General features: G+C 35.5%; 2 protein-coding genes across 3 annotated transcripts; both read left to right on the top strand.

Annotated features, from left to right (window-relative positions):
* Positions 1-2,761: 2,761 nt before the first annotated feature.
* On the top strand, positions 2,762-7,942 carry LOC103329344 (uncharacterized). Of its 2 annotated transcripts, none has more exons than XM_008231803.3 (14): positions 2,762-3,051; positions 3,128-3,765; positions 3,940-4,103; positions 4,227-4,287; positions 4,677-4,742; positions 4,942-5,027; positions 5,477-5,540; positions 5,864-6,076; positions 6,423-6,488; positions 6,577-6,656; positions 6,738-6,863; positions 6,954-7,005; positions 7,290-7,356; positions 7,507-7,942. In XM_008231803.3, the coding sequence occupies exons 1-11, from the start codon at positions 2,910-2,912 to the stop codon at positions 6,850-6,852; spliced, it is 1,695 nt and encodes a 564-aa protein (XP_008230025.2). In that variant the 5' UTR covers positions 2,762-2,909; the 3' UTR covers positions 6,853-6,863; positions 6,954-7,005; positions 7,290-7,356; positions 7,507-7,942. The 2 variants fall into 2 exon arrangements, with proteins under 2 accessions (XP_008230025.2, XP_008230026.2); XM_008231804.3 differs by having other exon boundaries at positions 7,299-7,356.
* A 6,586-nt stretch (positions 7,943-14,528) lies between these two features.
* Positions 14,529-16,070, top strand: EFE (ethylene-forming enzyme). Its single transcript, NM_001293254.1, is given in 4 exon segments — positions 14,529-14,677; positions 14,796-15,022; positions 15,140-15,473; positions 15,552-16,070. Coding segments are annotated over 4 exon segments (960 nt in total). The 5' UTR covers positions 14,529-14,572; the 3' UTR covers positions 15,846-16,070.
* Positions 16,071-18,736: the final 2,666 nt, after the last annotated feature.

Below are 18,736 nucleotides of genomic sequence, written 5' to 3' on the forward strand. Positions count from 1 at the left end.
TGTATTAAAAACTTCATTAATTTTAAAGGAAATACAAAAAGTAATGAATTTCATTTGATAATAGACTAATTTTAGGCATGACAAATCTTTATTTCCCCTAGAGATTTCGATAGATACATTATTTTTATTCTCAAAATATGATATTTCTCCACTTCTACTACCATCATCTTATCATGACTATCACCATAGTCGTTGCCGTCACCACCGCCACAACAGTCATCGTCGTTGATCAAAGAAAATTTGATAGAAGATGCAAAAAGAAAATTACAATTCATAGACATTGATCAAAGAAAGTAAACAACAGCTACCCAAATCCCCAGCAACCTCAAGAAATTCTTCTTTTTATCTGTACAAATTTGCAAAACGTGACTTTGGAAAATCTCCTTCCTTCCTTCACATTTCATCACAACAACTATATGTTTCTATTTGAACATGTTTATATTTCGGTACGGTATGGTATTGATCGGTACCAAATACTTGATACCGCTATCATGCCATACTCTATTGGTACAGTACGGTATGATATCGATTATCTCCCTATCCTAAATGAAATGGTATGAAATCAGTATGGTACGGTATGGTTAGTGTACGGTTTCAATATTTCGGTTTTAGATGCTCACCCCTAATCATCACCATCAGTGCCATCACCACTGCCACCCCTACTACCTTCCCCACAAACCACCACCAGTACCACAATCGTTATAAACTCCATTAAAATTAATAATAAATTTCTAACAAACTCAGTTAAAATCTATATAAGATTTCAGTCAAAATCTATGTGGAGTTTATAGAATTTAGTCAAACTCAATTAAACTTCATCAACCTTATCTCTTTTAAAATCATTTAAAATCTAAATTGAATACACCATCCTACTTCTATATTAACTTTAGCTTACAATGATGCACATTACTCTCTTACTCAAGTAGGGTGAAAGTAAGATGTCCATGTCATTATAATTTTCAAAGAACAGTGTCTAAATTGCCTATAATTTCAGGAAGCAATACAAGAATTAAGCCTTAATTTTGAATCAAATTTTATATTTGTTTATTTTCTGAAAAATAATTTGTATGATACAAAAATGTCGTGCTTACTTGTCTAGAATGGGTCTTAGAATTATTGTGATTCATTAATTCCTTTCGTTTACTAACACATGAGTATTAGAATTATTATGATTTCTAACTTTTTATGCGTTTACTAGCACATTTGCAACTAAACGTATTTGTGTTTCACATTACCATATGTAATCAATACATGCAAAACCATGAATCATGTTGATACCAAAATCAGTAGGGTTTGTCCAAAAGAGCAAAGGCCCATACCACTTGAGAAAGTAAATGGGCTCGGGTGACTAATAGAGAACACCAACCTTACCTCGTACCTAAGAAGGCCCAAATGAGGTAAAAGGAGGCCATCAAAGCCCACGAGGCCATGACCCGACACACTAACCCATGCACCTCTCCTCAATGGCCTGTATGTGGGAAAAAGAACGGCCAGAATGGACCCTCGTCATATCCCATTAACGCATGTTGTTCCCCAAAAAGGAAAGGACACGCGTCAGTTAATCAATATTCGTCCAATAGAATGGTGCACGTCATCAACCTCTCTTAAGTCCCACATCGGAAAAAGACAATTGAGAGGTTCCATCTTCTCTATATATAATAGAGTATTTTCCATATGAACTTTCTTCATAATTGAGTACAATACTTTTATAAGCCTCATTTGTTGGGAAAAAACTGACTTAGACATCGAAGGGTGTTACCAGTCACCGTACAAATCATTATAAATTTTGGGAATATCATACTCATTCATTATCTACCATATTGATTATTTTTTTATGGATATTACTTGCCTTCTTATTAGTAAGAAGATACTATTCCTTCATGCAAATCATAGTTTTACATATATGCAAAAATGATTCATCAAAAACACAAAAATAAAACTTAAGTATACATGTCACACTACTATTAGTAGGAATGTAAAAACTCTTACTTACTTGGTAATGAGGGAAATATTTTCCCCTTTTTTATTATTTTATTATTTAATCATTTCTCCATTTCAAATAAATAAACATGTAAAAAATTACAAATCATTGTCAATAAATGAACATTTAGTTTAGTTTATTTGTGATTGATGGTTACTTTTCCCCCACAAATTGATTGATTGATTAATTGATTAATTGGAGTATTCTACAATTTTGACTTAAATTAGGGTGGTTGTATATAATGCATTCAAACCCCGATTAGCATGGTCCAAGTCAAACTTTCCCGTTTTCCTTTGTAAAACGTGCGAAACGGATCGATTGGCGCAGAGCAGAAGAATTCCTCCTCCTTAATGGGCTTTCCGAGTGTGTCTGTGGCCTCATTGGCTATAGGCCCAATAACATTGGGAGAAGATTATGGGCCATAAGTTTTAACTACGAATAATCTGAGGTCCCTAAGTTTTGGACATGGCAAAATGCAAATTTTCTTTGTTTTATTGAACTATTGTCGTTTCTGCGATTTGAACTCATTACATGGCAACGATGATAAAGTAGTAAAGATTTATTGTCGTTTATGCGATTTGAACTCATTACACGGTAATGATGGCAAAGTAGTAAAGATTTATTTATTACCTAGTGATATAGCGTGTAACATATACATACTGGCAATTTCTCAATTACTTTAGTGGCATGCCATTTCCATTTTGCAGTAAACTTTAAAATTAAAAAAAGGACAACCACAAGTAAATAGTTGCTAACAAATAAATAACTTTTCTCAGCTTAAACTCTTGAGAGGTAGCTCGCGGAGGCCGCTCTTGTTAGTCTCTAACTAAAACCCTCCTAATACCCCCCCTCACTTCTTCTTCCACGAACAACACACAGTCAGTGAGCATTGGAAGAGCACAACAAATCTCAGAAAGAAAGTACAAAAATGGTGAACAAACCATGGAGGATCATACCAAGGCCATTGATAGAAACAGTGCTAAACAACCACGCTCAGCACCACCGTGTTCCTCAGCCTCTGATCCTCCACGGCCCCAGAGGCGTCGGAAAAACCACTCTCATCCTCGAACGTAATGACCCACTTTCATTTCTCTGCAATATTTCGTCTCTACTTTCTCTCTCTTCTAACACACTGAGTCTCTCCAGGTCTGCACAACGACTGGAACAAAGGCCCTCACCTCACTGGCTACGTAGACTTCGCCGAGTCCATCAAAGACCACCACCCACAATTCAATCAGTCGTTTCCTTGGGCTTCTTGGTCCAATTGCCCACCACCCAATTTGTCCGATTGCAGAACCAAGCTTGAGAGCTGCCTCGAATCCATGACTCACAAGGGCGTCCTGCTTGGTTCCGTTAGCTCCCATCAAATTTTCTCTACTCTCAACAAATGGCACGGTATTAACACGGCGCTCCGCCGCGTTATTGAGGGCAATAGTGCGTCCAAGACCGCGGTTTCTGATAGAGTTTCGGGTTCTGTTTTGTGGGATCGGGCCGTTTTCGCTCTAAGTGCTCGATGTAATGCCGAAGAGATTGATGGGATTTTGGGTTTGCGTGAGAAGCGGAAGAGTTTGCCATTGGAAGAGGCTTCGTATTATAGGGAAGCTGTAGTGGCATTGAGATTGGCAAAGGAGGTGATTAAGGTCCAACAAAGTTGGAGGGCTAATGCTATTGCACATTTAAATCGGACAGGTGGGTTTTCGAGGTTTTTAGCAAATTCGTGCACTGATTGGCCCTGTTTGTTGTTGGAGTTGTTATCTCAAGCTGCTGAAATTGATCATTTCCAGGTAATGAAGTTCAAATTTTTTATATTGGTGTTGTTGTGGTTTAAGTTTAATCCAGTCATGGTTAAAATTTGCTTGAGAAAAAAAAGTTTCTTGGTGCGTAGATTTGTGTGGTTTTGATTAGTGTTTGGTGCTTTTATGAAACTCAAATTGACTGACGTTTCACATATTGAGCAGCCTAAGCTGGTTATAAACAATATCGAAGTTTTACGGAATGCAATTTTGTTAGATGAGAATTCGTCAGTCTGTGGATCAATGTATCATGACAGTCTGATATGGAGAATAATAGCTTTAGGTGCAAACGAGAGGTGCATTCCTGTTGTTCTTGTGACATCGGATAGGTGGGGCTCATTCCTATTGTTTGTGTGTGTGTGTCTCTTTAACTTCACATCACTTATTCACCTTTTAAACTTTTGCAATTTCTGGTTTGTTTCTGAATTGTAATTCCTGTTCCTATGCCGCAGTTACTATTCATACCGGGCTTACATGGATTTTGGATTTCCAGACATATTCATCTCTCGTGAGGTACTCAAACTGAAACTCTGAAGTTATATTACGTTATGATCTGTGTGTGTATACAGGATGACATTACCTGTGTGTGCATATGTTTTTACTTTATTGTCTAAAAGGTACAAACACTAGTTATTCTTTTCTGCTATGCACGTATTAATAGCTTAAACACTAACACATTTGTGACATGACTTGCATCGGGGTCAATTTTAAATATTTTAGGACTTGGTCTACTAGATGTGCGTTTTTGTTTTTTAAAATTATTTTTCCTTCACATCGTGCCCTGCCAGGCACACAAGACTGCCACGTCATTCCGGGCCTGTTTTAAGCATGTCATGCTCATGTTGTCGATATTGTGGTGATGCTTGTGGATATCATGCATTTAAACTTTGTTTGGTCTGCAGACCTTTGGCTGGAATCCCCAAGAAGCTAAATTGCATATGGTTAATGATTATTTCAGTCAATCAGAGGTAATGAGCTTCTCTAACCCAAAAGAAAAAAAAGAAAAAAACAAGACTTATATTTGTTGGTTTTCATATTTATTCTGAAAAGTAGGTCCATTAGATTTGTTGATGAATCTCCATTTTCTTGTACTTCTTTTTTTTTTCTTTGTTTCCTGAAATACTGGACTTTATAGTGATTTTAGCATTTTCTTTTTGTCAAATACAGTGGTTGGTTATTGCTGAGGTGTTTGGTCCAAACCCTAGACACTTATTTGAGCTATATGCACTCAAGCAGGGCAATTACTATCAGCAGTAAGGATGATATCTCTTTTTGCTTTTGTTTTCTTCCTTTTTTGTTTTTACCGTTCCATATTATATTGATACATGCTACATGAACTAGAAGCTGAACTCTGTTTATCCCTTTTTCTTACTTTTATGACGTAGAGTGTAAAGCCATGTGTTTTTCTAACATGTATGAAATGTGCATCACATCTTAGTTATACCTTCAACTGTGTTGTATGCGGATTCCTGTAGCATCTTAACATGCATAGTCATCAATCACTGTTAAAATCGAGGAATATTATTTTGTGACAAATAACAAAAGTGCAATGGAAAATGCAATCTTTTTCTTTTTCTTTTTGTTTCTTCTTAAGCAGTCAATCTGTGCCTCATTCTTCCATGCTTAATGCTACATGGTGTATTTCATATATAGGTGCTGCATAGTTTTAATATACATTACTACTCTTTTTGTTCATCTGAAGGTTAGAGGACAACAAAGATAGCACATTTGAGGACATCGTGGATGCATATTTAGCATATTTGCAAGTAAGTTTCTTTGGGGAGCATGAAGTGTGCTTCTTACTCATTTATTCTTATTATTTTGTGAACCCTTAGTGTTCTATTTGCAATTTGGTTCTTTGATAAATGTATGGTAATCTCACGTGATGTATGGCTTGCAAATTCTCCACATTGAGATTTATGCTCAGTTCATTGGATATACATTAGGCTTACAGACTAACTTGTCCTGTGAACAACCATGGTTATGCCTACTCATGCTATAATAAAGTAAATAATTTTCACTTTCTTTATTTTCTGATTCTTTGTGCACTTTGCGCTGCCTTACTTGCTCTTCAAGTCTATTCATTTAGATTACTGTAGTGAATCCTGCCATGGAGAAAGCACTGGGGCTTCTACAAAAGTTTGCTGTTGATGCACGCAGTGGAAAATTTTCAAAAGACAGACTACGCTTTGGTGCACCTTGGAGACATCCTCCACCAACAGATGATCCTGCCTTGTGCCGTCAATGGGCAAAGGTTCAGCTGATGGATTTTGTGCAGTCCCTAGTCAATACAGAATTTGGAGTACGTAGTCTCTGGTTTTCTGTTTTGTTTCTGTCTTGCTAGAATGCTAGTTGTGCACTTGGGACAATTAGCTGAAAGAAATCTGTGATAATCATTTGTTATGGACTAGCTTCACTATGTTTTAATATTTTATATGACTTAGACTTAATTTCTCAGATCTATATGATTTATTTGTAAGTGTACAATGTTGATAACAATAGTAATGCTGACTCATAAATAGCTGGTCTATATTATTAGTCTCCCCCACTACTTCTCTCTTCTTTTGTGATAGAAACAGAAACTCTGTTATTAGACTTTGTCCCTTGTTTAGTTTGTGATTTCTGTATCCCTATGTACTTGGGTTCAGGTTAATTATCTAGCTGACTGTAGCCTTGAGCTCTTGGATGATCCTTCTACTGTTGCATTGCTGGAGGTAGTTGGATGTCTCCTTATTTCATTCATTCATTTGCAAATAGATATGCATTGCAATAGCTCATGATTTCTTTCTTATCACTTCCCAGGTTGGTTTGCTCTATGCCCAAAGGGATCCATCCATCATTCGCCCCATATCTAGGGGAATTCAGCGATGCATTGTAAGATGGTAAGCTAGCTTTCTTGGATAGAAGGTACTAGTAAATGATCATGAAGCTCTAGCTGGTCGCTTATAGTTTTTTGACTCCAGGCTTGTCCAAGAAAGGATGCAGATGAGTTCCCCGAAGTTGCTCCAATATCTATGGCAGCGTATTATGCGTGGCCGTAGCTATCGTCATTTGATGCTACAAGTAGGCTATAAGTAGAGATTAAAGAGGTAAACTGTCTAAAAAGTAAAACTGATGTTTATTCAAATTTATCTGTGACTCTGTGAGCCTAACGGAATTATGTGATTTGGCTATTTCAGGTATCTCTTGGGAAGTGCAAGTGAGGCCCATGCTTCAGGTTCACATAAATATGTAAGAGATTTCTGATAATAGTGATTTAATGTGTTTATTGTCCATCTTGTCCATATGATTCATGCTCTTTCTGTTTACTTGGGAGGCAACACAATCACACATGCCCACAGGCAGCACAACTTGTTTAACATCCTTAACGTTAAGCATAGTTTACTGCATTCAATAATCCCTTGCATTTTCCTGCTACAGCCCAGTGTAGTTGTAATATACTTCTTTGACTGGGCGTTTATGTTCTCCAAATGCCCTTGTTACAACATATTGACACTCTTTGTTTTCCTTTCAAGCTTTTACAGAGTGCAGACATCGGTAAAATATTCGAAAGCTGATTTCGAGGAATTCTTTTTGTGCCTAGTAAGAACTTCCTTCTCATAGAGCATAATAATTTCTGTATCAGTCTGATGACAAATGGTGGTTCATCTCCTCTTTACATTCAAATATAAAACTAAGTGATTCGTTCAGCATGCCATCAAAACCCTGACTGTAAGTTTTCTTCTTGTGCAGGATATGTATGGGGCAACCCTTGGTTAAGATTTGATTCGAAGACCCACAGAAACATTTCGATATTTGGAGATATGTAGCATAGCATGAAGTGAGAGTATACTAACCAGCATTCTCATATGTTTGATGGGAAGCGTTTTGCTTCTTTCCCCACTAATATTTTACCCAACAAAAACTCAAAAGCAAAGAGTAGATGGAGCAAAATAATGTTACTGCTCGAATGTGTTTTATGACACACACGTTGGTTTTAGGCCTTTTTTATTCTTCCCCATTTTTGTATTTAAATGCAACAAAACCCAAGCTCTTGTGAGCCCAGTAAGGTTTGGGTAGCTGCTAGCAAAGACTAGTTCACTTTAGCTCCTTTGTGAATGGGCCTCCCATCAACATGTTACTATTTTACACTTAGTCTAGAAAAAATAAAATAAAATATATTCCGTAAGTTTTTTTCTCCAAAAATATAAATAAATAAATAAATAATTCCTTATTTTAAATCGTGACCCAAAACAAAACAAAAATCAAATCAAATCAAATTTAGTGCGCAAAACGTGACCGTTTTACCAGTCATATGTTTGATTTGAACTCTTTGAAGAAAATTCATGAAGATTATTACAGATCAAACGCAACGCAAATTGTGATCCAAGTTTTTCATTGGTACAAGGCAGCTGTTTGGTCCCCCCACCCCTTGTTGAACCCTATTTTGTCCCCATAAAATAATAAACCCAAGATGCTGACCGAAACAGTCAAGTCATTTGCTTTGACTCTCCTGCGGTGCTGTCAATTCAACTATTTATTGAATCAGATGAAGATGCCAGGATGGCCCCAAGATTTTGGATGTTTGTTTTGTATGTTTGTGAAGTACAAGAACACAAATTGGAATTGGAGGACCTAATTGTAATTGGTCAAATACGTTATGCCTTGGAGGCTTTGGAAGGAGGATCTTCACCAATTCACACCACACGGCGAGATAGATCTACAGATTTCGTCTCTGTGTCTTTGTAAGATGGACCAGCTTCTTTATTCTTGATAGCTATGCATAATGCATGCGTGCCTCAGTTTTCAATATCATTTTCAATTCAAGAAAATCTTTTCGTTTGCCTTCTTCTATGGGGGATGATTAGGGTTCAATTAACCATGTGATTAATATATACTTAGCGTTTATCATGATTTGGTGAAGTCATAACCAATGCTCTAGTTTTTAATAAGAGAATCATGCATAGGAGGGTGTGATTTGTTATGAGATTTGGTATGTATATATCACACTCAAAAAGTCTCACGCAATGCACCATTTAATAAAATACATTAAAATCAGTAATTTTTTGAATACCGCAGTAGTTTTTCTTATCTTTTAAAAGTTCTAATTAAATACCACCGGATTTGTATTGATTATTTAAAAATCATAATTGAATACTACTAGACTTTTATTGATTACTTAAAAATCCTAATTGAATACCGTTTTACTTTGAAGCTTCAAAATAATTTATTAAAATCTTAATTGAATACACCATCCTTCAATTCAAGGAAATCTTTTCGTTTGCCTTCTTCTGTGGGGGATGATTAGGGTTCAATTAACCATGTGATTAATATATACTTAGCGTTTATCATGATTTGGTGAAGTCATAACCAATGCCCTAGTCTTCAATAAGAGAATCATGCATAGGAGGGTGTGATTTGTTATGTGATTTGGTATGTATATATCACACTCAAAAAGTCTCACGCAATGCACCATTCAATAAAATACATTAAAATCAGTAAGTTTTTGAATACCGCAGTAGTTTTTCTTATCTTTTAAAAGTCCTAATTAAATACCACCGGATTTGTACTGATTATTTAAAAATCATAATTGAATACTACTAGACTTTTATTGATTACTTAAAAATCCTAATTGAATACCGTTTTACTTTGAAGCTTCAAAATAATTTATTAAAATCTTAATTGAATACACCATCCTTCAATTCAAGGAAATCTTTTCGTTTGCCTTCTTCTGTGGGGGATGATTAGGGTTCAATTAACCATGTGATTAATATATACTTAGCGTTTATCATGATTTGGTGAAGTCATAACCAATGCCCTAGTTTTCAATAAGAGAATCATGCATAGGAGGGTGTGATTTGTTATGTATATATCACACTCAAAAAGTCTCACGCAATGCACCATTTAATAAAATACATTAAAATCAGTAAGTTTTTGAATACCGCAGTAGTTTTTCTTATCTTTTAAAAGTCCTAATTAAATACCACCGGATTTGTACTGATTATTTAAAAATCATAATTGAATACTACTAGACTTTTATTGATTACTTAAAAATCCTAATTGAATACCGTTTTATTTTTAAGTTTCAAAATAATTTATTAAAATCTTAATTGAATACACCATCCTTCAATTCAAGGAAATCTTTTCGTTTGCCTTCTTCTGTGGGGGATGATTAGGGTTCAATTAACCATGTGATTAATATATACTTAGCGTTTATCATGATTTGGTGAAGTCATAACCAATGCCCTAGTTTTCAATAAGAGAATCATGCATAGGAGGGTGTGATTTGTTATGTGATTTGGTATGTATATATCACACTCAAAAGTCTCACGCAATGCACCATTTAATAAAATACATTAAAATCAGTAAGTTTTTGAATACCGCAGTACTTTTTCTTATCTTTTAAAAGTCCTAATTAAATACCACCGGACTTGTATTGATTATTTAAAAATCATAATTGAATACCACCAGACTTTTATTGATTACTTAAAAATCCTAATTAAATACCGTTGTACTTTTAAGCTTCAAAATAATTTATTAAAATCTTAATTGAATACACCATCCTTCAATTCAAGGAAATCTTTTCGTTTGCCTTCTTCTGTGGAGGATGATTAGGGTTCAATTAACCATGTGATTAATATATACGTAGCGTTTATCATGATTTGGTGAAATCATAACCAATTCCCTAGTTGATCAAAATTCAAAAGTCATAGCCATCAATTTATTCGTTTTTCTCTCCCTCCGTTTTCTTTTTTCACAATTGACTAGCCACCCAGAAGAGAAGACTAAATATTTGTGCAAATACATACAAAATTATTGTTTTATAAAATTCACGTGCTGGTTGAAAATGATCTGCCGCTGTGGCACACATATCACATTGACTCTCTCTCTCTCTCTCTCTCTCTCTCTCTCTCTCTCAATTGATATGATAACGTCTCAAGCGATGAATTTTCCTGACTTGATGTAATGTAACAATGTTACACAGGCTTGGCTATCACGTTATAGTGATAAATGCGATAAGGCTGAACTGTTTTTCTCACAATTACGTTTCACAAATTCGTTCGAATAAGTTAGTTTTATACGGATTTTACAATGCGGTCAAGGTCTTGCCTCATGTGAGAAAGTCATACATACATACCATATACCACATGCGAAACTGATATAAGGACCAAACAACGTTTAAATTAGGTTAAGAAACATGTGTAATTGTCAAGTTTGTCAAGTAATTGCAGGTTGGGAAGAAATAACTGAGAAGCATACGTGACTAAATTGAATAGAGAATGGGTTAGGTGGGTCAAGCCAACAGTGCCAGCAATTTACTGCAAGGTGATGAGAGTGTGGCATGGCGTGACCTTCGGGTCCGGGACACACTGTTTTCCTACATTTACCGGTCAACAGTCGTTAGTGAATAGTCATAGATTTGAACCAAGAAAGAAGAAACAAGACGATTTCCAAACGTTGTCACCACAAGTCCAAAAACAGAAATTTGCAGAGGAAACAGATAATACAAATTGAAGGAAAGGGAATAGATCATAGATATCAAGAATGCTAGGGAATTTAAGAAAGCCCCCATTTTGTGGTTATTACTTCTCCATTCGGTTGTCTCCTGTCGGCTGTGGACAACTTGCAATTTTCTACCACATTTATGGAATTACTGGATAGACATGAAAGTTCATTCACATCGCAGCCACCAAACGGATCTAATGGTCCAAAAGGTTCATTCCAAAGTTGTACACGTAAATCTTTATATGGGGCATATATAGGGACATAACTCTCAATTTGCAATGTGTTTGTTCCTGAAATGGTTAAAAGCAGTTACTGGTGCGTATTCGAAGTCCTATATTTTTGAATTCCTTCCCCTAATATCTCATATATCCTATAATCGTGATATTTGTCCCACTACTATTTTATGCAATTTTGTGCCTGAATTAAAAGAAACCCAATAAATTGAAAAATCTGGCTCCACAAATTGGGGGGGATTGGGAGCTTGCTTGCAAATAGATGTTCTTATCTTGAACTTGGTACCTTTCCTCTGCACTAAAAACTCACAAAGAGAGTGTAGTGGTGGTGGGAGTGGTAGGAGCCACATTTGTGATCAATTGATCATCATCACGGGCTTGCAAGCAATTATATGATGCATGGCATGTGCAATGCTTTCCATAAGTGGTTTGTTGTGTGTGAAATGGGGTTTGACTCAACCCATTACTTTTATCCAATTCAGTGCCATGGCATTTACCGACCATTAGTTCATGCAGGATTTCTTTGCTTCCCATAAACTAATACTTTACTTAATACTTTATATGAAAGTTGTTAAAATATTGTGTTATATATGGATGGTGTCATGGGTGAATTGGATTGTGAAAGGAGCCTAATTTAAAGGGTCATCTGCTTCCTTACAAGGATCACTGTGTCTTCCACTACCTGCTAAGTTACAAGAGACACATCAGGTGATGAAAGAACGAAGAAGAAATTATTTAAAATTTGTTTCAGAAGTTACTTTTGGTTTTTAATTATAGTTTAACACATATGCGAAATTAACTTATGTAAATTACCAAAGAAAAAGCGTATGCACATATGTCATACTGTAATTTATCTGTAGAAAAGAATGTTAATTTCGTATTAGAAGAAACTTCAGAACCCCCTTCACATTGTAAATCAGCACTGACTAACTCTCTACATAGGCATCTTTCTTAAAAGTGTCTGAATTATACATTGAGAGTTCGAGAACCTCTCAAAGTTAAACTTTTGATGGGATGAGTGACTGAGTTGAAGAAGGTTATATATAAATTTACCGGGTTATACAATGCAAAATTTGGGAGAATTGGATTGGCTAAGGTCACATCAAGGCATGCAAAGCCAAAGGGATATAGGTGAATCTCATGCCTGTGGAGACAGTGATCACTCAATCTCTTCCCATCTTCTTCATGTTATAAAAAGATATATAGTATTCTGTTGTTGTTGTTGAGTATAACACCCAAACAGATGAAGAGTAGATAATATATTTTTTTATTGGCTTTTCTTAGTCAGTGCATTGTAGTCCCCCACATCATGGACCAATTTAAATTATATCCTCCTCCTTTCTCGGGTGGTTTGGTTTCTATCCAAACAATAATGAACTTACAAAGATGCCCTTGTCTTAATCTTGGTAGAGGTGTGTATACATGCGGTATTATACAAATTGGGGCTTTCGGCGATCGCCTTATCTGTTTGTGCCCAAGACCTCTTATGCTCTTAATCTTGGTAGAGGACGAATTTCATTATTATTTTCAGACCTAAAAAAAGAGTTAATTATTATGATGCTGAAGTGCACATGGCAACAATGCTTCTCTACAAAATCATAATGTTGCTTTCTTATTAACCTATCTATACGTAAACGAAAAGCAAATGGAAAGTAAGGAAAGATATATATATGAATGGGTTTGTTAATTTATTTGCGTTATGATTCGTGTTTGCATCAAACTCATCAATTCAATTAATTAGCTCATTGATCAGCCAAAAGCTTTCGACGTCTAGTGGTTTTCTCCGCAAGATTCGTCCTTAAAAAGCAAGTTAGAGTTTATTAATTAAGATCAAATTGAAATACCTAATCAGCATAGACGACATTAATCTATCAGCGAATGTGTTTTTTTCTTTTCTCAAGGGACAAATGAAGCTAAGTTATTAATAGAAAGATTATCTCACAAACACACAATTCACATAATTGACTATATAGTTCGTCAGCGGGAAAATCTTGAATATATCTAACTTAGTAAGCAAATTCCTTATCGGATTTTATAGTTAATCCAGGATATTAGATTGGCATATTGCTAGTCTTAAATATATATATATATATATATATATAATCTAAGAAAATGTATTAGATTTTGATGCTAAATTTAATCAAGAATGGAAAGCCGCCCACGTTGTTTGGCACCTTAGTTAATTATGGCTATAATATAAGATTAATCTATATACATCTGAATTGCTTAGGAGGAGATCTGCTGTTTCCAAATTTGGCGTCCCTCCATATTCTCTCCATTTATGTCACATGTCCATTTACTTAACTCAAAATCTAACACTGATAATTTGTACTCTCTTCAATCGAGGACAAAGGATAAAATGGTAAAATACCCACGTATTGACACACATAAAATCCATGTATTAAAAAACTTAAAAGAATTTTGGTGGTGGAGAGACGCAGAGTTTGGGAAGGGTAAAGAGAAAGAGGTAGGCAACTTCCTCATAGATCATTTTCAGGGCATATCCAAACAAAGAGAAATCCAAATGTGAGAATTGTGGCCTGCATGGAAATGGAAGTGTGGGGTAGCCAACCTCATTATTGGTCAAAGCACAAAGAAGAGATCGATCAGCCAGCCACCATGACCAAGACACCAACATCGTGGTGGTCCAACTAAATTACCAACCAAAGACTCAAACAGAGGAGAGAAAGGTTTTCTCTTTTTTTCTTTTTTCTTTTTCCTTTTTAATTTCTTTTTTCATTTGCTTCCACAGAGAGATGGTGGGCCACCCTACAAAGCCTCTGTAATATTTTTGGAATTTTTTAACACATTCCTTGTAGAATACTTCTTTACCCAAAAATTTCCCTTAGCCTGAAAACCTGTCCTCATCCACCCTACAGTAATTTGCTTGCTTTCTACCATTTATTTTATTTATTTTTATTCTTGTCAAAGTCCACTGTACACTTTAAACTCCTATAAATACCCCACCCACCCCAAACTCTACTCCACAAGAACGAAATTAACAACACTTGTTGAGAGAGAGATAGAAACATACAGAGAGAGAGAGAGAGAGAAAGAAACGTACACACAGAAAGAGAGAGATGGAGAACTTCCCAATCATCAACTTGGAGGGCCTCAATGGAGAGGGAAGGAAAGCAACAATGGAAAAAATCAAAGATGCCTGTGAGAACTGGGGCTTCTTTGAGGTAATTATATACTAAGCTATATATAGGCTTAGCTTCTTCATTTCTTTGCTCTTTTCATCTTTTATCTTCATCAAAATTCACCTTATATATGATGAGTTTGGATTCACAAATATTGCAGCTTGTGAGTCATGGGATACCAACTGAGTTTTTGGACACAGTGGAGAGGTTGACTAAAGAACACTACAGGCAGTGCTTGGAGCAGAGGTTCAAGGAGCTGGTGGCCAGCAAGGGCCTTGAGGCTGTCAAGACAGAGGTCAATGATATGGACTGGGAAAGCACCTTCTACTTGCGCCATCTTCCAAAATCTAACATATCTGAAGTTCCAGATCTTGAGGATCAGTACAGGTAAAACCAGTCACACACTACTTTTAAATTTCTCTGTACATAATTAATTTGAACATAATGCTAGCTAGCTAGCTGGTGCTTGTTCTTTATAGAGATTAATTTACATGAAATATGCAGGAATGTGATGAAGGAATTTGCATTGAAGTTGGAGAAATTAGCAGAGCAGCTCCTAGACTTGCTCTGTGAGAATCTTGGACTTGAACAAGGGTACCTCAAGAAGGCCTTCTATGGAACAAATGGACCAACTTTTGGCACCAAGGTTAGCAACTACCCTCCTTGTCCCAACCCTGAGCTGATCAAGGGTCTCCGGGCTCACACCGATGCGGGCGGCCTCATCCTGCTCTTCCAGGATGACAAGGTCAGTGGTCTGCAGCTCCTCAAGGATGGCCAATGGATTGATGTGCCTCCCATGCGCCACTCCATTGTTATCAACCTTGGTGACCAACTTGAGGTAATCCAATATTCCGAATGAATGTTATTTCATGCCCAATTAATATTAAATTTACTTACATATAAATTTTCCCTATAGGTGATCACTAACGGGAAGTACAAGAGCGTGGAGCACAGAGTGATTGCCCAAACTGATGGCACCAGAATGTCAATAGCTTCCTTCTACAACCCTGGCAGTGATGCTGTCATCTACCCTGCACCAACACTGGTGGAGAAAGAAGCAGAGGAGAAGAATCAAGTGTACCCGAAATTCGTGTTCGAAGACTACATGAAGCTCTATGCTGGCCTCAAGTTCCAGCCCAAAGAGCCAAGATTTGAAGCCATGAAAGCAGTGGAAACCAATATCAGTTTGGGTCCAATTGCAACAGCTTAAAAGAAATTAAGCTTTACTAAGCTGGAAAGGTTGTTTGCTTAAAGTAATTATGGGTGTGGCTAAAGTTTTTTATTGTCTCTTTAAAAATTCAGTTAAATTACTATTGTGGGTATCAAATATCAATCTGATGTTTGTAGAAACTAAATTTATAGTAAATAATATGACCTGAGAATTTGTCAGTTTGCTATTCCTGTGCCAGTTTGTTAATAAACTGTTACGTTACCAATTCTCAGATAACTATTATTGTTGTTGTGTTTTTTTTTTGTTATAAAAATATTGATTTTCCAAAGGGTCTAGCTCAATGAAAAAGTCTCATATTCGAATTCTCACGGCATCATAATTGTGTGTGTGTGAGAAATCCTCCTCTCTGTATTTTAAACTATCGAATGTATTTAAAAAAACATTACTTTAAAGGGGATGTCATAAACTGAGTAAATAAAGAATATCTGATGCAGACCCTGAGAATTGAAACCAAATTTTGCCTAATTAGCTTGATTGTTGTCAACAGAATCTATTGATTTAGTCATTATTGAAGTTGTCACCTTAGAAAAAAAGGACATAAAAATATGCGACGAAAAGAGAAAAGCGGCTGATGAGGCCTTGGGCAGCAGTCGTGCCGACTTGATGAACAGTCGAAGCTAAAGTTTTCAAAGGCAGGAAACAGGGGATGATGATCAAAAGCCATTAGCCGAAATATAAAACAATAATGGATGCTTTCAAGGTGGGAAAAGTGACTAGTCTATCATATCACCAAGACCTTTCTATTTGTGCCAATGGGAATGTGCCAAAAGAAAACAAGTGATTTTGACTTTGATTGAAGCCTCGAATGTCTGCAGTCTGCTCTTGCTAAATTAGTGGCTTATAATCACCGACACAAAACCAACTGACATATTTTATCACATGAGGTGTAACGTGAGAAATATAGAGAAATATTTTCTCACTCACATAACATTTATTATTAATTATATAACTCACAATGGTTTCTGGCAACGTCAAAACAGAAATAATATGTTTTTAACACTCAAGACAATGATAAGTTTCTTTTGAACCAAGCAAAGAATCATCCAGAGAATTATTTTAAAATATAAAATCATTCACCCAGCAAGATCATGACGGTGTAGTCCACAACAAGTGTGTCTCTTTATCATGGCATAGCCATTTGGGACATTCACACAGGGATTCAACTTGTGCAAGTGGATGGCATCTAATCAGTATCAAGTAGAATAAAACATGCGTAAAGATCCATCCTCTTTTTAAGTTTTAATCATAGTTGGAAACCTAGAAGCGTCTCGGACTCCAAGACAATTAACTTTAATTAAAAGCACTTTTGCATTGTGGATGATTACATAATCTAACAAAAGCATTTTTCCCCACACATACAAAAAAATAAAAAAACAGAAACCAACAACTTTGTGCTTATTTTATTTTGAAAAGCTTGATAATTATACCTACAAACTTAAGGGTGTATTCAATTGAGATTTTAATATATGGTAATTATAAGATTTTATTTATGATTTTAATTCACATACTTTTTTGTATTCTTCAGAGTAGATTTGGCCGAAGTGTGAATAGAATTCGGATTAGCCATCTTCAAACATAACTGTCATGAAACTAAAACCATGTGGCTATTAAGTTTTGGACGGAGAAGTTAGTTTGGAATTGAAAATTGACATAGGAACAAGTTACACCAAGAAAAAATCTTGAATTAATTTAATTTATAAATATTACAACAGACAAGTTAATTCAAATATGAAAATGGACAGCTGAAAACAAGTCAAAATGGTCCAACTTGTCACTTAGATTGATCCCACAAATTGACTAAAGAAAGACATATAAATAAAAGGCAATAAAGGAGCCGAAAAGCTGTTGAGAAAAATGCATGCATATTGCATAATATAATGTATTTGAATCTAGGCAGCTCTAAAATTATTGTTTAGATGAAGGTAAGCCATCCGAGTATATCCATTAAATACAGAAGGATCGAGTCTAGTTAAACCAAGCTGTTGTAATTAGATATGAGTGCTATGTTTATCTTCATTTATTCATCTTCCCCCAAAACAAAACAAAAAACATGAGAATCGGGCATAGGAGGGTGGGATTTTTTATGGAGTTTGATATTTATATCACCCACTCAAAAATCTCACAGAATACATTATTTAATGAGATACTTCAAAATTGATAAGTTTTTTTAACACCAATGTACTTTTTCTTATCTTTTAAAAGTCCTAATTGATTATCACCAAACTTGGATTTATTATTTAAAAATATTAATTGAATACCACCATATTTTTATTGATTACTTAAAAATCCGAATTAGATACCACTGAACTTTTAAGCTTCAAAACAATTTATTAAAATCTTAATTGAATACAACCCGCACAGCAGCATTATGCATATACCTATTTTTTGTTTTGTTTTCCTTCTCTTGCAAAGTAGAATATCTAAGTATAAGTGAGACTCTTATATATGGCCCTTAGGTGAGGTCCTATATTTTAACTGTTGGATCACGCTAACTAATTTGATCCAACGATTAAGAGATAGAAGCTCACCTAAAGGCCATATATAAGGCCTCACTTTAGAATTCTTGCTAAGTATAATAAAGATGATACACAGTAGTTGGTTGGTGGGAAAACCTTGAACATATCCAACTGAATGGAACATATTTTATTGTTAATTAACTAATTAGATTGGCCATATTTTTATCCTTGCTTAATTATACCATCCAAAAAAAATGTTTTAGATTTCGATAATTAATTAATTAATTAAGTATGGAAGCCGCCCATGCTTTTTTTATTTTTATTTTTATTTTTTGTTCAAACAGTAAAGAAATTGCATTCATAAATTACACCTTTGGAGCCGTAATTAATTTCTCACAAATCCACGTATGCATC

This window comes from Prunus mume, linkage group LG4, assembly GCF_029339155.1.
Source record: "Prunus mume cultivar Tortuosa linkage group LG4, ASM2933915v1, whole genome shotgun sequence".
Classification (NCBI taxonomy): domain Eukaryota; kingdom Viridiplantae; phylum Streptophyta; class Magnoliopsida; order Rosales; family Rosaceae; genus Prunus; species Prunus mume.

What these genes read in the sequence shown, in the direction of transcription:
- LOC103329344 (XM_008231803.3), top strand. Translation starts at nt 2,910, where the DNA reads ATGGTGAACAAACCATGGAGGATCATACCAAGGCCATTGATAGAAACA. An exon ending in AACCACTCTCATCCTCGAAC is followed by an intron (nt 3,052 to 3,127) that starts GTAATGACCCAC and finishes GAGTCTCTCCAG; the next exon opens with GTCTGCACAACGACTGGAAC. An exon ending in GTTCTTGTGACATCGGATAG is followed by an intron (nt 4,104 to 4,226) that starts GTGGGGCTCATT and finishes CCTATGCCGCAG; the next exon opens with TTACTATTCATACCGGGCTT.